At 40.6% G+C, this 17,183-nt stretch overlaps 1 protein-coding gene across 3 annotated transcripts in view; it reads left to right on the top strand.

Annotated features, from left to right (window-relative positions):
• Positions 1 to 4,087: 4,087 nt before the first annotated feature.
• The window catches only part of lsm14aa (LSM14A mRNA processing body assembly factor a), a 35,979-nt gene continuing 22,883 nt past the window's right edge, over positions 4,088 to 17,183 (top strand). For all 3 annotated transcript variants that reach the window (XM_034175753.1, XM_034175752.1, XM_034175751.1), the window contains exons 1-3: positions 4,088 to 4,389; positions 12,432 to 12,595; positions 15,219 to 15,390. In XM_034175753.1, coding sequence (XP_034031644.1) covers positions 4,266 to 4,389; positions 12,432 to 12,595; positions 15,219 to 15,390 — 460 coding nt within the window. In that variant the 5' untranslated portion in view covers positions 4,088 to 4,265. The remainder of the gene's footprint in view (positions 4,390 to 12,431; positions 12,596 to 15,218; positions 15,391 to 17,183) is intronic.

The following is a 17,183-nucleotide window of genomic DNA, read 5'->3' as shown; positions in this document are numbered from 1 at the left end:
CCACAGGAACAGCCTGAGCTACAAGCTCTGTAACACGGGCGTCTGTCTGTTTAATTTGAATCGAAAGGTGTTGCACTTGCTCCCAAATCATCTCCAGGTGCTTCTGGACTTTCTCCTGAAATGGAACTGCTTCTGCCGCTGGGTCCATATTGGTTTGGCCGGAGAATTCTGTTATGGATAAGACGCGGAGTGAGGAGCGGTCCAGTATCTGACTGAACCCAGCATGAAATAATCAAAAGCAGTTCCAAAAAGAAAACACATTTATTTTTCTCCCCTTTGTGCTATACATAAAATAGTAATTAATTAAAGTTCTGGTGAGGTGAAAAGGCGGCGCGCTCTCTCAGCGTCTCAACAGTCGGAGTCCGAATGTTCAGGACTCAGGAGTTCCGCCGACACCCCCCCCCAGGTGACTTTTTCCCAGAACTGTACTCTGTGAAGGAGGAACAGAGATGAGATTATTCAACACTATTACTACGAAATATTGTTTGGAGGCAAACTTATCAGCTACACGTTTAGGTCTGAATTCCACCTTAATTCAAGGAGGCTGCCGCTCACAGCTAGTGGAGGATCATTAATCCACACGCCACTGCCGTGAGGAGCACGCCAAACACTTTCCACCAATAATTACTTATAGCTGCGTATAAGACGGCAATTTACATTCACGGATAAACTTTTCAGAATATTCACCTCTGCCGTGTGCTGACAACGTTTGTCTCTCACCCTCGTCCTCCTTCACAGGCGCGATGTCAGACTCTGAAACGGCCCTCAGCGTCCCCACACGGTCGTCACAAGGTCATATTCTCCGGCAATCTTATCCAACTCACTGCTGGTTTAAATGTAGTTCTTCATCACTACACTGGTACCAGCTGGAAGTCCTCAGATCTGCACGTGAACATCACAGGTGTCGTGGATTGTCCTGATAGAGAGCCGCACGAGAATGCAACAGGTGCAGCCAATCATCGTAACAGAGGAGAGAGACTCTTCTGCAGCACATTTTCCTCAGAGAACAGCCCCAAATCATCTGGGAAGGAAAATAAACACAAAACAACCCAACCTTGTCCAGCCAAACCCCCCCCCAACACACAACAGAATGTCCGCATAAAGTCCTCATGCCGGCCTCTTCTGAATCTTCTCTGTTCTCTCACGACGTCCTGGGTGAATTAAGCCTTAAATTAGGATGTTTTCAGGTTGAAACAGGCCGACGACGGCGCCTGGAAGCGCTGCACGACGTCCTGCTCCGTAGGAAGTCCTTACAGCGACAGAAACACCCCATAATCTCTCATCAGCCGTTAAACTATTCACCGAAAACCAGCTTAATTTCTTGAATAGTGTCCACTCGGATATTCCTCACAGGTCCAGAAAAAATTTTGATAAAGCAATGCGTGCCGTCTCGAGCAGCGTGTGAAACAAAGGAATTCAGCCGAGAGGGCGGGACCACATCTCACTCAAGGCCTGCCCACAGGGAAATGACATCACCGACATGCAAAAAACTCACGCATGCGCACCAGGGTTCAAGCATGATTGGTGTAATCGCACGTCATTCAAATCCATATAGTAAAAAAAAAATAAAAGGGTCGGTTTATTATCTAATAGACCTTGTATATATATATATATATATATATATATATATATATATATATATATATATATATATATATATATATATATACGAGGGCTGTCAATAAAGTAAGGGTCCTTTTTATTTTTTTCAAAAACTATATGGATTTCATTCATATGTTTTTACATCAGACATGCTTGAACCCTCATGCGCATGCGTGAGTTTTTCCACGCCTGTCGGTGACGTCATTCGCCTGTGAGCACTCCTTGTGGGAGGAGTCGTCCAGCTCCTCGTCGGAATTCCTTTGTCTGAGAAGTTGCTGAGAGACTGGCGCGTTGTTTGATCAAAATTTTTTCTAAACCTGTGAGACACATCGAAGTGGACACGGTTCGAAAAATTAAGCTGGTTTTCAGTGAAAATTTTAACGGCTGATGAGAGATTTTGAGGTGATTCTGTCGCTTTAAGGACTTTTCACGGTGCGAGACGTCGCTCAGCGCTCTCAGCCGCCGTCGTCAGCCTGTTCAAGCTGAAAACCTCCACATTTCAGGCTCTATTGATCCAGGACGTCGTGAGAGAACAGAGAAGTTTCAGAAGAAGTCGGTTTCAGCATTTTATCCGGATATTCCATTGTTAAAGGAGATTTTTTTAATGAAAGACGTGCGGACGGGTCCGCGCATCGGGACGCAGCCGACGCGGTGCGGCAGCACAGGAAAAACACCTCCGTGTTGATAACCATTTGTAAAATCCAGGCGGCTTTTGATGGCTTTCAGTGGAGTGAGTATATGAGAAATTGTTTAACAGGCAGGACATGTTCCAACTTGTCCTTAAGGCTTTCAACAGAGGTGTTTTTCCTGTGGCGGAGCGTCGTGGCGGCTGCGTCCTGACGCGCGGACCCGTCTGCACGGCTTTCATTAAAAAAATCTCCTTTAACAGTGGAATATCCGGATAAAATGCTGAAACCGACTTCTTCTGAAACTTCTCTCTTCTCTCACGACGTCCTGGATCAATAGAACCTGAAATGTGGAGGTTTTCAGCTTGAACAGGCTGACGACGGCGGCTGAGAGCGCTGCGCGATGTCTCGCACCGTGAAAAGTCCTTAAAGCGACAGAATCACCTCAAAATCTCTCATCAGCCGTTAAAATTTTCACTGAAAACCAGCTTAATTTTTCGAACTGTGTCCACTTCGATGTGTCTCACAGGTTTAGAAAAAATTTTGATCAAACAACGCGCCAGTCTCTCAGCAACTTCTCAGACAAAGGAATTCCGACGAGGGGCTGGACGACTCCTCCCACAAGGAGTGCTCACAGGCGAATGACGTCACCGACAGGCGTGGAAAAACTCACGCATGCGCACGAGGGTTCAAGCATGTCTGACGTAAAAACATATGAATGAAATCCATATAGTTTTTGAAAAAAATAAAAGGACCGTTACTTTATTGACAGCCCTCGTATATATATATATATATATATATATATATATATATATATATATATAAGGCAATCTATGTATGCGGCACAGTTTGTGTTTGGGATGAACTGCCACAATAATTAAGTGATCGACAACAAACTTGGTATGGTGACTGGGGCACCAAGGGGGACATCTGTGGGGCCCTTAAGTTGAAAGCACATGTGCGCAAACACACATACACACATACGGTCAACCTTATGAAGGATTGAAGGATTACGTCAAAACCACTTCATGGATTCTCACCAAATTTTCACCACAGATACATATAAGGCCATGGAAGACTCCAGTAAATTTTGGAGGTGATCTGGATCTGGATTATGGCTCAAGATTCACTTTATATAGGCTTTGGAAAATTGTGTCAACATGACGTCATAAATTCGCACACAATTTTCACCACAGATTAGGCCATGGAAGATACCAATAAATTTTGGTGGTGATTTGGGTCCGAATCAGGATTCTGGATCAAGATTTCACTTTGTATAGGCTTTGAATGATTACTTCAAAACTACTTAACAGATTCTCACCAAATTTGCACCATAAATATTAGGGCATGGATGACTCCACTGAATTTTGGAGGTGATTCAGATCCGAATCCGAATTCTGGATCAAGAGTCACTTTATATCGGCTTTGAAGGATTACGTCAAAACTACTTCGCAGATTCTCACCAAATTTGCACCACAGATAGAATGAATGAATGAACTGAATGAATTTTTCGGCACACAGACTCAACAATAACAAAAAAAAAACAAAAACAAAAACTGATAACAGAATTCAACAGACATGGGCATGGAAGACTCCACTGAATTTTCGATCCGGATTGGCGGACCCGGTTTTATTTTATTTTATATATATATATATATATATATATATATATATATATATATATATTTTTTTTTTTTTTTTTTTTTTTTTTTTTTCGTTTTAAGTGGTGCACGCCACTTCTCTGCGCTTATGCTCGTGGCGGAGTCACGAGGCCGTGGTGTTGCTCTTCTATCTGGTGTAGATCTAGCTTTCACGGCCGCGCGTAAACGCGCGATATTATGATTTCCCGGTAGCCCCCGCGGTCAGAGCGCTTCCATGGACGATGAGGTAGCCATGTTGTAGTGGCGAGAAGAGCGAGTTGGCGCACAGACACAAAGCAGAACAAACTTCGAGAAATCGTTGGAGTTATCGGTCGCACGATTCGAAAGATCCGTTTATTTTGGTTCCAGATCAGGCTGCTGTCGTCCCGGAGACACCATGAGCAGCGGCGGGACGCCCTATCTGGGCAGTAAAATCAGCCTGATCTCAAAGGCCGAGATCCGCTACGAAGGAATCCTCTACACTATCGACACCGAGAACTCCACTGTAGCACTGGCTAAAGGTAACGATGCTAATGCGATGAAACCCACTGTCACACTGGCTAAAGGTAACGCTGCTAATGCTAGGAACTCCACTGTAGCACTTGCTAAAGTTAACGCTGCTAATGCTAGGAACTCCACTGTAGCACTGACTAAAGTTAACGCTGCTAATGCTAGTAACTCCACTGTAGCACTGACTAAAGTTAACGCTGCTAATGCTAGGAACTCCACTGGAGCACTGACTAAAGTTAACGCTGCTAATGCTAGGAACTCCACTGGAGCACTGACTAAAGTTAACGCTGCTAATGCTAGGAACTCCACTGGAGCACTGGCTAAAGTTAACGCTGCTAATGCTAGGAACTCCACTGTAGCACTTGCTAAAGGTAACGCTGCTAATGCTGCTAGGAACTCCACTGTAGCACTTGCTAAAGGTAACGCTGCTAATGCTGCTAGGAACTCCACTGGAGCACTGACTAAAGGTAACGCTGCTAATGCTGCTAGGAACTCCACTGGAGCACTGGCTAAAGGTAACGCTGCTAATGCTGCTAGGTACTCCACTGGAGCACTGGCTAAAGGTAACGCTGCTAATGCTGCTAGGAACGCCACTGGAGCACTGGCTAAAGGTAACGCTGCTAATGCTGCTAGGAACGCCACTGGAGCACTGGCTAAAGGTAACGTTGCTAATGCTGCTAGGAACTCCACTGGAACACTGGCTAAAGGTAACGCTGCTAATGCTACTATGAACCTCACTACAGCAGTGGCTAATGGTAACACTGCTAATCCTAAGAACTCCACCGTCACACTCTCACAAACGCTGCAGCAATCGATTATTTTAGTTATCGAGTATTCTATCGATTATTCTGGCGAGTAATCGGCTAAAAAGTACTTTAGCGTTTTTAAACATCAATAGTCCAGGGCTCTTCCTGTAATGTCACTGTGCCAAAGTCTTGACATTTTGCTGAAATGGTGATGGCATGTGGCTTTCTGTTGTTGTTTTGTTTTTTTCCCCAGCTTGTAAAATGTAGCCATTTTGAGTGTTTTTATTATTTTTAAAGGTTGGTGGACTGGGTCCCTACGTGATTTTTTTTTTTTTTTTTAAATCCCTCTTTCTCTTCGATTCAGCAGATGCATGTCAGCTGGAGGTTGAACATGCAAGCCTCACAGTCACTGTTTTTTTTTTTAAGTTACCGTGTTTGTGAAAATTAAAAAGCAAAACACTCAATCAGCGCAAGTCTGAACAAAACAGACAGCAGCTGGCTTCGACTGTGGGTACCCGGCCGTCACTCACCACGTCAAGCAGACCGTGTGTTTTTAAAAAATAGACAAACACACTGCTTCACTTAAATGCGCAGTAAGTCTATTTCAGATGATCAGTGTGGACTCTATTTCTCTTAAAAGGCTTTATTTCACTCTGTCTCGCATTGGAAAGTGGTAGCTTTAAGGGCTAAATTATTAGCTGTTACACGTCCTGAGCGCATGCTCTAGTCTTCTTCTGTTGTTTTACTGGGGACGTTACAGCACCACACACAGGCCTGGCATATGTACTGCAACGTTAAACGAAGCTTCGAGGCACAGAATGTAATCGAATTATTCGAGTAATCGTTTCAGCCCTAGCCACTATCTTAACTTATGACGAGGTAAAAGTTGACTTTCTCGTTATGGCCGAACAACTGTCCAGTTTCTGGGTATTCTGTGTTAGTATGTGCCCGCGGCTGTCGTGCTTGATGAATTCCTGTACAGAAAAGTAGTTCCCAGATAATTCATTCTAAAATTTACCAGTAATAAAATTATAAAAATAAATAACTAATAAGTTTTAAGAGCTAGCGCAAACTTGCGTTACGGCCTGTTACGCTATAATTTTGGACCGTTACGCTTATTTTGGACCATTACGATTTTCAATACAGCGTCTGTAATCAACCGTTTCTGTAGCGCAACTCCAGTTTGAAGCGTGAATCGAAGCAATGCTTCGATTCAATGGCTCATGGCTCTTTGATTCACTGCTCTTCAGAAGCGGTAAGTACGCTTCTTAACATCTCTGAAAGCCATTAAAATATCATGAGTCACTTTTGTGTGGATTAAAGTCACTAACTGGGACTCTTGTCTTGTTGCAGTCGAGAAGCGAGAATTGTCCTCCGTTCCGTTGTCACAGCTTTAAACACTGTGCGCCTCCCTGCCGAGACAGAGTCCGGTCGGAATTAATAACTTCAAAACAAATCGCTGCTTTAAATAAAATGACACCTCTTATCAATCGACTAAAATGTTTTTTTCCTCCCAAAATGAGACGTCTTGCATTCTTTATAAACCTGACCTGCAGTGCATCTGCAAGAGCTGCAGCTCATAGGTATGGAAAGACATTCATGCCAATAATAATGTCTGAAAGGAAATGCTTTTGACAAAAACTTTGACACTTTAACAAACTTTGACAAAACAGATTTTATTTCTGTTTATGTCCAGAGATCAAGGATCCACCATGTAGCGTTTATTATGTCCAGAGTTTAAGGATCCAGTAACCAATTTCATATTTATTTACTTTAAGACTCAATAAAATGTTGTTCAATGTCAACTTAATCAGCTTATAAAGCGCCAAATTACAACAAAAGCTGTCTCAAGGTGCCTCACCCAGAACAGTTAAAAAAAAAATCAAATACCTAATTAAAAACAGAAGTAAAAGAATAAATCATAACAAAATAAAAACTACTCATAAGAAAGAGAATAAAAATAGGTTTTAAGTCTTGACTTAAAAATGTCCATGGACTCCGACTGCCTCTCTGAGGGCCATGTACTGGCTAACCCAGAATGAGATTGCCCACTCAACAAACCTCCCCAGCCTTCTGGACACTCTGAGCAGGGTGCTCCACTGTAGAACTGGCTAATGGTAACAGTCTTTATGCCAGGAATTCCACTGTAACAATAGCTGGTGGTACAGTGGAGTTTCTAGAATTAGTAGTGTTACCAATGGACTGGTAATACTGCTAGCAGTATTACTGCTAATTTTAGAAACTCCACTGTAGCACTGGAACAGCCGTCTGTATGCATGCGTGCGTGTGTATAAGTTTGATCACAGACAAACAGTGGAGAGCTGCCAATTGGTATGCTTATGTATTTTTTAGGCATGGGGCTGATCTGATCCAATATTGGTATCGGGTTCCGATTCTCGCAGTTGGCATGACATCACATGTGACGTAATTTCTAGAGGCCATCTTTGTTTGGGGGAATTGTGAGCACGTCTGCAAGTTCGTCGTGTCTCTACTTCGAAGTTTGTTTTTTGATAATGTTGTATTAGTACTAAGAGAATTTGCCACCTGAGGCACTGAATCGATACAGAAAGAAGTTGGAGTTGGCAGGAATCCGAAAATGCCTGTATAAGATTATTGCAGACGACTGGTTAGACAATCCTAAACAATGGCCAGAGATTGATTACAAAGACACATTCTTGATTAAGAGTCCTTGTGAGTATTCTTTTTGTATATAAGAATATATTAGTAATTGTTTCAGTTAAGCCCCGGTCACATGGTACTAGCGAAGGACACCGAAGCCAAAACGAAACAAGAAATCTGGACTGACGTCGACTTTGAGAGACATTGTTTAACTGTTGTCCTGCTTTGTTTCTGTAGCTGGCGCTTTGTCAGAATTTTCAAACTGTTGAAAAATGTGAACGAATCCTGACAACAACCTCAGTTCATAAATATTAACACAGAAAGTACTTACCAGTGATGAAATGGAAGAACACACAGAGCAGTGACCAGACTTTGGACTCCATCATTTCTTTTTGTTGATACTCCCAACAAAGTGCTTACAGTGGCCCTGTTTATTGCAGCGAACCATTTCTCACACCTGCATTTCTCAGATGGTATAATACAGAACTGCTGTTTGGGATAACTGTTTTTGTTGGCTGTACAACCCAGAACACAACAACTTTTGGGCATTTTCATGTTGCTTTTGATGTAACCCAAGTCGCTCGATACCCCCAAACAAAGATAGCGACTTGCTTCCGGCTAGGAAGTTCCCACATGTCGGACTTCGAGAATACCAATGTAATTCATGGATCTGAAATTTCCAATATGACCTGCAAAGTTTTCCGTTCCAGGATCCGTGTGTGTGTGTGTTTGCTCTGCTGAAATGTCCTGCTGGCTGCTCTGCTAGCTGGCTGTAAACTGGGAGGGATTTCCTGGAAGGAGGCGTGTCTCTATGATACGTGGAGTAATGAGACGTCCTTCTGTTCATGAAATCCCTTCCACAGTCAGTGATGAAAGTTTTCTGGAAATTACCAGAAATCTGGGTTTTTACGCGCGTGGTGAACGTTTCCGAGTTATTTTTGACAACATACCACGCCCAAAAGTTGGTGGCGGTAATGCACTGTGTTGGTTTGCAAGCCGCCAGTCATGTCCAAAGAAGAAGGGTTCATTTGTTTTGGGCTTGAGTTTATTAAAGGATTATTAACTGACTGTGAGGTCTGTACAGGGAAATACCAGACCGTGTTGTAAGTACGGACCGAGCAAGTGAGGTCAATAATTCATTTATTATATGGCTATTTTATTTATATATATGTGTGTGTGTGTGTGTATAAAAACGCAAACTTAATTATCGCCCGAATATGAAAGCTGCTGTTGAAGAACTAACAGATGGTCTGGTTGTTAGCTGGTAAAAAGCTTTCAATCTGTATGCTTTTTCAGATGCTGTTTAGATATTTATGGAGTACGTTCATGTCCGACTTGCGTTTTCTAATCGTGTTTTTAGCTTCTGGTTTGTAAAGAAAATATGCGTTTCGGACTGATTGTCATGGAAACTGGTCCGATACTGGAAACTATCCAACCGGTAATCATCCAGTCAGTGCGCACGAAGCGTCGTAGCCATATAGTAGAAAGTCATATTTTAGGGGACTGTACTGTTATTTTCCTCTAACGGTTTACTTTGTTGTGGACATTAAAAGTTATGAGCTGTGTTTTTCCTCCAGTAATCATACATTACGTGGAGCTAATGAGTGAAACCTTCAGCTGCTAAAAATGCTAAAGCCATTAGCATTCAGACAAGAGTTTAACTCTGTCTGCGAGTCAAAACTACAAGATTAATGACTTTGAGCAGCCGACAAAAATTTGTCTGAGGTGAGTGGTTGAAAATAATACGTGACGTTAGCGTTCTGCTGAAGTTTGTCAGCTAAATTAGCTTTTAGCTGCAGGATGGTGAATCAGTCACTGTCGAGCTGAGTGTTTGAGCTATTTTTATTTTTACCTAAATAAGCTACACAGTTTTTATTGTTAATGTTGTAACTACAAGAAGAGTCTCAACTTTAAATAACTTTATTTAAAGTTTTTTTTTAACCATCAAGTAATCAAAGAAAATAGTGTTGTTTCATATTTCAAATTTTTCCAAATCAGAAATGTAGTTACATTTGCTGAATGAATGAATTAATCTGCCGTTACTACATGTACACATTACTTTTCATGGTATTTTATTTGTCTAAAAATAGTTTTCTAATGTAAGAAAAGTTTTTTAACTTCAAAATGTACAGTAATCACAAATTAATGTTGAAGTAAAAACACATTTGTAAGGATTATTACATGGCCAAGAATTTGAAAACAGAGCTAATCGATAGCTCCTAAGCTCCTGCCAAAACTAGGAAAACTCAGAAGTGAGTAAAGGTTGAACAAGTTGATGCATTAATGTGCGATAAATACTCCTATTCCATTTGAGTTGATACTGAGAATTAATATTTTTGATTTTTTTTAAAATTGTCATTTCTTCTATGGTGTAGTTTTCTGCACCGCAAAGTATATTTTTTGGATTAAAGGCTGGTAGCACAATACAAGTTGTGTGAAAATACGAGTGGAAAAATTGACCTGACACCCCCCCCCCAAAAAAAAATTTACTTTTTAGATTTTTTGTTTTTTTGTGGGTAAATAGACCTGAAAGAATGAATCTGAGATCTCAAATTTTTTTCTGGGGAGAACCCCCAGACCGCCTGCCTTCGGGCCTTTGGCCCCTGCCAAAAACTTTCATTTTTTTTTTTCTCTCCCCATGGCCCACTTTCATCACTGCACAGTTTGCAGCCAGCTAGCAGGCATTAAGCAGTCCTATTGCTGACCAACTTTTTATCCCAACATGTCCGCTGTATTTTATACTACAGTAGAAACACAGCAAAGCAAGATAGCAATGTTTGTATAGTAGTGATGGGATGAACAATACTGGTGCGTCAACACTGTGCCGAGCAGACGAGTGAAACCCTGTATTGGTGCGTGTATCGCTTTAAGAAAAAAATCATGTGACCGATACAGCAACTGTGTCGTTCAATTGCGCCGTGCCAAATTGTGTTTATAAGGAAACAAACTGTATCGACATGTTGCGGATTTGTTGGATGGCGTTTTAATGTTGTTTTGCTTGCCCTCACCTTGTTCCAATGGCTTCATGGATCATTCAAAGACGTTTCCCCAGTGTGGAATAATTTTGATCTTTTGACGCCAAATAAGGTAAATCTTTTTCTCCTTTGAGCATTGTTTACTGTTATTTTTCTAATTAGATATGTTTGTACTCCTTTACAATACTGGAAGAATAACCAGAAAACATATCCACACCTTTATCAACTCGCACTGAAATTTTTATGCTCACCATCTTCATCCGTACCCTGTGAAAGAGTTTTTTTTCTAAGGCAAGGGAACTGGTGTGTAAGAGGAGAAATCGCCTTGGTGCAAAGATGCTTCAAAAACTTTTGTTCCTCAAAAAAATGCATAAATGAATCTATTTTTAGTCTTTTATTTCGTATGCTTTAACACTTAAGTTAACAAATTTCCATACAAAAGTTACAAATTTTAACTCTGAATTTTATTATAGACAAATTTGCTATATTTTACAAACCAACTCAGTTTAGCATTTACACAAAGTATCAAGCAAATTTTAAACTCTTCTCATGAACAGCTTAATTCGACACACAAATTGAGCACATGAAATTATGCAATGATGAGATCATATTTTAAATAGAGGACTGGTGATTAACTATTTCACGTTAGCTTTTCCATCTTTTCATTTTATTTACCTGCAATGATTTTATAACTACTGCAGGGGTCACTATTGAGCGACCAATACAGTGCCGACACAGTTTGTGTAGTGTGTCAATACACTCCTTGAGGTATCATCATCCCATCACTATTGTATAGTCGTTGCACTGAGAGTTGGAAGTGCTGTTAAGACCTCCAATACAGCAAACCTAATCAAACATTTGAAAAAGCACCTCATTTAAGAGCATTTTTTAGAAGAATGAAAGGAGCTGCCCGGAAAGGTGCAGCAATTTACCCAGACTGACTCCAAATATGAGTAAATAAAGTACTTTGATTTATGTGTTGGTGATTTCTTGTGGCGTTTTGGAAATGCCCTTCCTAAAAATGGTACATGTACTCGGGGCAGGTGTGCCATCTGGTGTTCAAGAGATGAAACTTCAGCCCAATAATGGCCCTGTTTCATGTACATAAACGTGTATCATTAATCAGATTCATTCTTTTACATTTGCACGTTTCACCATTCTAAAGACCTAATGTCTGGGAGGGAGAGAGAGAGAGACAAAAATATTGAATTCTTTCACCAAAATATCAAGTCTAGGCTCACGTTTTACTTTCTGGCAAATTGTATTTAAACTTTCAGGTCTTCTTTATAAAAAAGTTCTCCTCTACACCACTTCATCATGAAGCTGTACCCAGACAGTGCAAAAAATTAAGTATGGAGCAAGTCTTTACCTGTGTATTTTTAACGGCTGAGATGCACAGACTGTTCTAGAACCAAACGCATGCTGGACTGAGGCTGAGGACCCGAGCAGCCTTTGCACTATCTGTTGAACGGCTGCTCAGCTCACAGTGGTCCCACCGCAGCAGTGGACACACAGCAACCAATATATAATAATAATAAACCTATCAGATGAGTAAATTTTGTTGTTTCTGATCAATCCATGTAGCTGTACATACTGGGTTCATATCTCATATGTATGTGAATGATGGTTTTCTTTCTTTCTGTTTAACTTTGTCTTTTGTGCTTAGATTATTATTTGACTCATGGTGGTAACACTAATTTGTCTTCCTGGCAGTGCGGTCCTTTGGCACAGAGGATCGGCCCACGGACAGACCCATCCCGCCTCGAGATGACACCTTTGAATACATCATTTTCCGTGGCAGTGACATCAAGGATCTCACGGTGTGTGAGCCACCTAAGCCTACATGCTCCCTTCCTCAGGACCCCGCCATTGTCCAGGTGTGTTCTCGTCACAGTCGATTACTGTAGGGCTGCTTTTTGAAGGCAAAAAATGTTAACCACAGTTTTTTGGCTCAAACTTGAAATTCCTGATTCATGTGAGGATACTTCAAAAAGGTCTCTGCTTCACCCAGAAGCATCACAGGAGAAAGATTGAGCTTGCTTTAATATTTTTCAACATAGTCTCCCTTAGCTTCAGTGTGCTTGGTCCACTGATGTTCAAGCTTTGTTATCCCTTCAAAGATGATCACATCTTGGACCTCCCAGATACCTTTGTCTCCAGGTGAGGCCAGAGCTAGCTCTGGGAGTGTAGAATGTCAACTCCCTTTGGGGAACCAGAGCTTTGTTTTTCTTTTTGATTTTCTGTTTCTTCAGCTTTGTAAAAGTTTGTAAAAACCTTGTAACTGTTAGAATGGCCTAAGCCAAGGGTGGGCAACTTGTTCCAGAAAGGGCAAGGAGGGTGCAGGTTTTCTTTGCAGCCACTGAATCCACCAGGTGATTTCACTGATTAACCGAATCCTTCTGCTCAAAGTGATATTAATAGAGCCAGACCGATATGGATTTTTTGAGGCCGATGCCGATATTTGGATGAAAAAAATGCAGATAATCGATCAATCAGCCGATATTATTATTTTTTTTTAAATGAATAAAATGTTCTTTTTTTTGGTCCCTTAACAAAAAAGGTATGAGCTAAAAGCTGAAACTTTGTCCTCATATTGATTAACTTTATAACAGAAGAATTTTCAAGTTAAAAAAAAATGCAATTGGAGCAGTTAGGGGGCTATTCAAACGGGCCAACTAGTAAGATATTACTCCTGAAAATGATCTTTGCCATATCACGTGAGGTAAATCTGCCCTACAATTGGATTTTGGAAAACCATGTGATGGAGAACCAATTCCGAATGGACACTCACATTGCGCTTGTCATCACAGATCTTCTATGAGGAGTACCAAGATGGCCGACAGTTGATTGAAAGTACGCAGAGTTAACTTTTCAGCCAAAAAAAAAAAAAAAAGTTTCTATTGCATGTCATTAAAAAGTTATTTAAAATTTAGTAAAGCTTGGTCCCAGCCGTCGCATAAGGGCTACACAATGTGGGCTTAATAAAAAGCGTGACCGATGCAATGAAGCACATTTGACACATTACTACATAAACTGAGTTAATCAAACTGAGTTGAACTGAAGCGGGAGAAATGTGGGGTGAATGTAATCGCAGAGTTATTACAAACAACATCCTTAAAAACTTACTTGTATGCTTTTGTCAGCCGATCAGTGCAGTGTGGGGGCGAACTACGGCCGGTGATGAACACTTTTTTAAGCAGGGGTGTAAGCAGCTCTCAGTTGAATGGAGTCAGAGCTCCATTTACTGGACAAACACTGCAAGGACATTTTACATTGCCGACACAAACATTATTTCAGTAAGTGTTCTGTTTATGAGAAATTATCGGCGTTCTTTCGGCAAAATTTCGGTCGATAGTGAGTAGTTTGAAAAGGGCTATATATCGGTTGGGCTCTAGATATTAATCAGTGAAATCACCTGGTGGAGTCAGTGGCTGCAAAGAAAACCTGCACCCTCTTGGCCCTTTCTGGAACAAGTTGCCCACCCCTGGCCTAAGCAGTAGGTCACCCCTCTGAGTCTGGTCTGCTTGAGGTTTCTCCCTCAATATCACCAGATGGAGTTTCCCCACTGTCACCTGTGTGCTTGCTGTAGGGGCTGGTAAAGTTTTACCTTTCTTGTGTAAAGCGCCTTGAGGCCACTTTGTTGTGAATTGATGCTATATAAAATTAAATAAATTGAAAATTGAAATTACCTCTAGAAGTACCCTCATAACACAACTATTCATTGACTTTTTAATTGTCCTGCATTTATTAGGTTACTAGCTATAGCAATTAGTTTCTACAGTTATAACTGTAGAAGAAAAAAAGAAAATCCTCTCCCTGGAAGGCCACACCTGCAAACCAAAACTCATCTCTCATGCACTGCCCTAAATTCACTCTATACATGCACTGATAACAACCAGTTACAAAATGTTGACACTGTAGTGTTAGATTTCCAAACTAGGATTTTTCTCCTCCTGCTTAATGAGCAGCAGTGGTCAAAAGATGTAGGTAGTGAATGGAAGAGAGAGAGCCTGCCTGAGTGGGTCTGGGGTGAGGGGTTCAAACAGCTAATCACTAAAACTAATTGCTGAATGTTTCATAGTAGTTGCATTCAAAAGCATAAATAAACACAGTCATAACTCGGCCCAGCTGTGTGCAAAACATTCCCCTCAGTATAGCTGAAGCTGAAAACATTCCTTCTATCTGATCTGTGGCTCAGCTCGTCTCAGACAGCGTTGAAATTTGATACGCGACCTTATAGACAACTTGGCTCACATGCAGTGGGTAATTGGAGTAACTTTATGCTCTTACAGAGGTGTGAATGCACACCAACATGTTGGTTATATTACACACATAGCAAAACTATTGTTTTTTTTATGACAGGTATGTTATTTTCTGAAATAATGATTGTAATCAAAACTCGATTCATCACCCAGCCTTCCATTAACCCTGTTTTAAGTATTTATGCTAGCTGTGCATTGCAGAGATTGTGATTCATGAAATAACTGTTTTCTTTCTTAGTCGTCCATTGGCTCCAGCTCCTCAGCTTCTGCTGCTGCTGCTCGTGCTCCTGCTCCAACACCGTTCCAGTCTGCTGGGTCTTATGGTCTCTTTAACAGAGCCCCAGTTCCTGTCTATAACCAGTTCAGCACCAGCCCCTTGGTTTCTCCTCAGTTTGGTGCTGTTGGTGTTGGTAAGTGAGACACATTGTGGTGGGACAGGGGTCTTGTAACATGTGCTGGCCTTTTTTTTCTGTCTCAGATTGAGCCTGTGGGATTGCTCTGACTGCCTTGTGGGCTCAGTAGCTTGCTCGGCCAAAGCTGCAGGCCACTGGGGGCAGTCAATCTGAGAGTACACTTTAAAACTCAAAATATTAGGAGTCTAACTGAAGCTGCAGTGGGCAGTAGTCACAGTAAACAGTTTAACTGTGAAAATTACTGCATATCTGTGGCACATTTTTAACCTAACATGATTGAGCTGACATTTATTTTCTTAATAATGGTTACTTGCACTGCATAGTGAACTGGTGCTGGACTGCTGAACACACCAGACTAAAATTCAGTCTCCTAGCTGAGCCACTTAATCCTTCAAAGTGTATATAGAGTGAAATCGTGATACAGAATCCAAATCATCTCCAAAATTTAATGGACTCTTTCGTGGCCTAATATGTATCCATGATGAAAATTTGGTGAGAATCCGTGAAGTAGTTTTGACGGAATACTATAAAGCATATATAAAGAGAAATCTTGATCTAGAATCTGGATTCAGATCTGGATCACCTCCGTATTTAATGGTCTTCCATGGCCAAATATGTTTCCATGATGAAAATTTGGTAAGAATCCATGAATTAGTTTTGACGTAATCCTTCAAAGATTAAATAAAGTGAAACTTGATCCAGAATCTGGATCCAGATCACCTCCAAAATTTAATGGTGTCATCCATGACCTAATATATATATGTGTTTAAAAAATTTCATCAAAATCCGTGCAGTAGTTTTGGTGTAATCCTGCTGACAGTAATCCTTCAAAGCCTATATAAAGTGAAGCTTGTTCCAAGTCAACTCCAAAATTGAATGGGTTATTCCATGGTATAATATCGAAATGTTGTGAAAATTTTGTCAAAATCCGTGCAGTAATTTTGACGTAATCCTGCTAACAGACAGACAGACATACATATAAACACAGGTGAGTTTATTACGTCCTTGGCGGATGTACTAAATGTTGTGACCTCAACACATCACAAAAAAACAAAAAATGAGTTTTCACAAGTAGAGCTGAAACAACTAATCGATTAAAATCGATTTATTAAAATAGTTGTCAACTATATTTAGTCATCGATTAGTTCCTGAATAACCTTGTTTTACTGCAAATGTTTCATTTCTTCCATATAATCAACCAAGCTTTGCTTTGAATCTTGAACCAATGGAGTGCTTCGAGCTGCTGCTTCGTTGGTTTAATTTGTTTTATTTCACTTTATCTTAATTTTTCTCCACTAAAACCCTAAAGAGCATATGTCTATGAGGAATATTTACCTTTTTTATGTTAAACTGACCTCTTATGGTCTTCTGAAACAGTTGATAGATGTATTTTATGCTAACGCCGATGCTAAAGCGTTAGCATGTCTATGGCATTTTCAATGTTAAAGTTAGCATTAAGCTGCTGGCATTTCAGCATGTTTATTTGTTTTCTGTATAATAATTAATGGCTCAGCGTTTGTTGTCGTAAAAGAGTCAAATGTATTACAAATTATAATATTTTTAATTTATTTTTACTTTATTAATAATAGCAACAACAATAATAGTAATAATAACTAATGATGCTACAATACAGTTTTAGAGAAAGAGACATGAGTCACATGTGTCATTGTGAAATGACCACATAGTTTACAAGTTATACAGAGAATGTTGCACGTATAATGAGTCAGGCTACAGTTTTTGATTTAGGTTTTGTGGTTAACTGGTTATGCTGATTGCTCATTTGCAGCAAC

Source organism: Thalassophryne amazonica, chromosome 8, assembly GCF_902500255.1.
Source record: "Thalassophryne amazonica chromosome 8, fThaAma1.1, whole genome shotgun sequence".
Taxonomy (NCBI): Eukaryota; Metazoa; Chordata; class Actinopteri; order Batrachoidiformes; family Batrachoididae; genus Thalassophryne; species Thalassophryne amazonica.
This window is presented reverse-complemented; position numbering and strand designations above follow the sequence as displayed.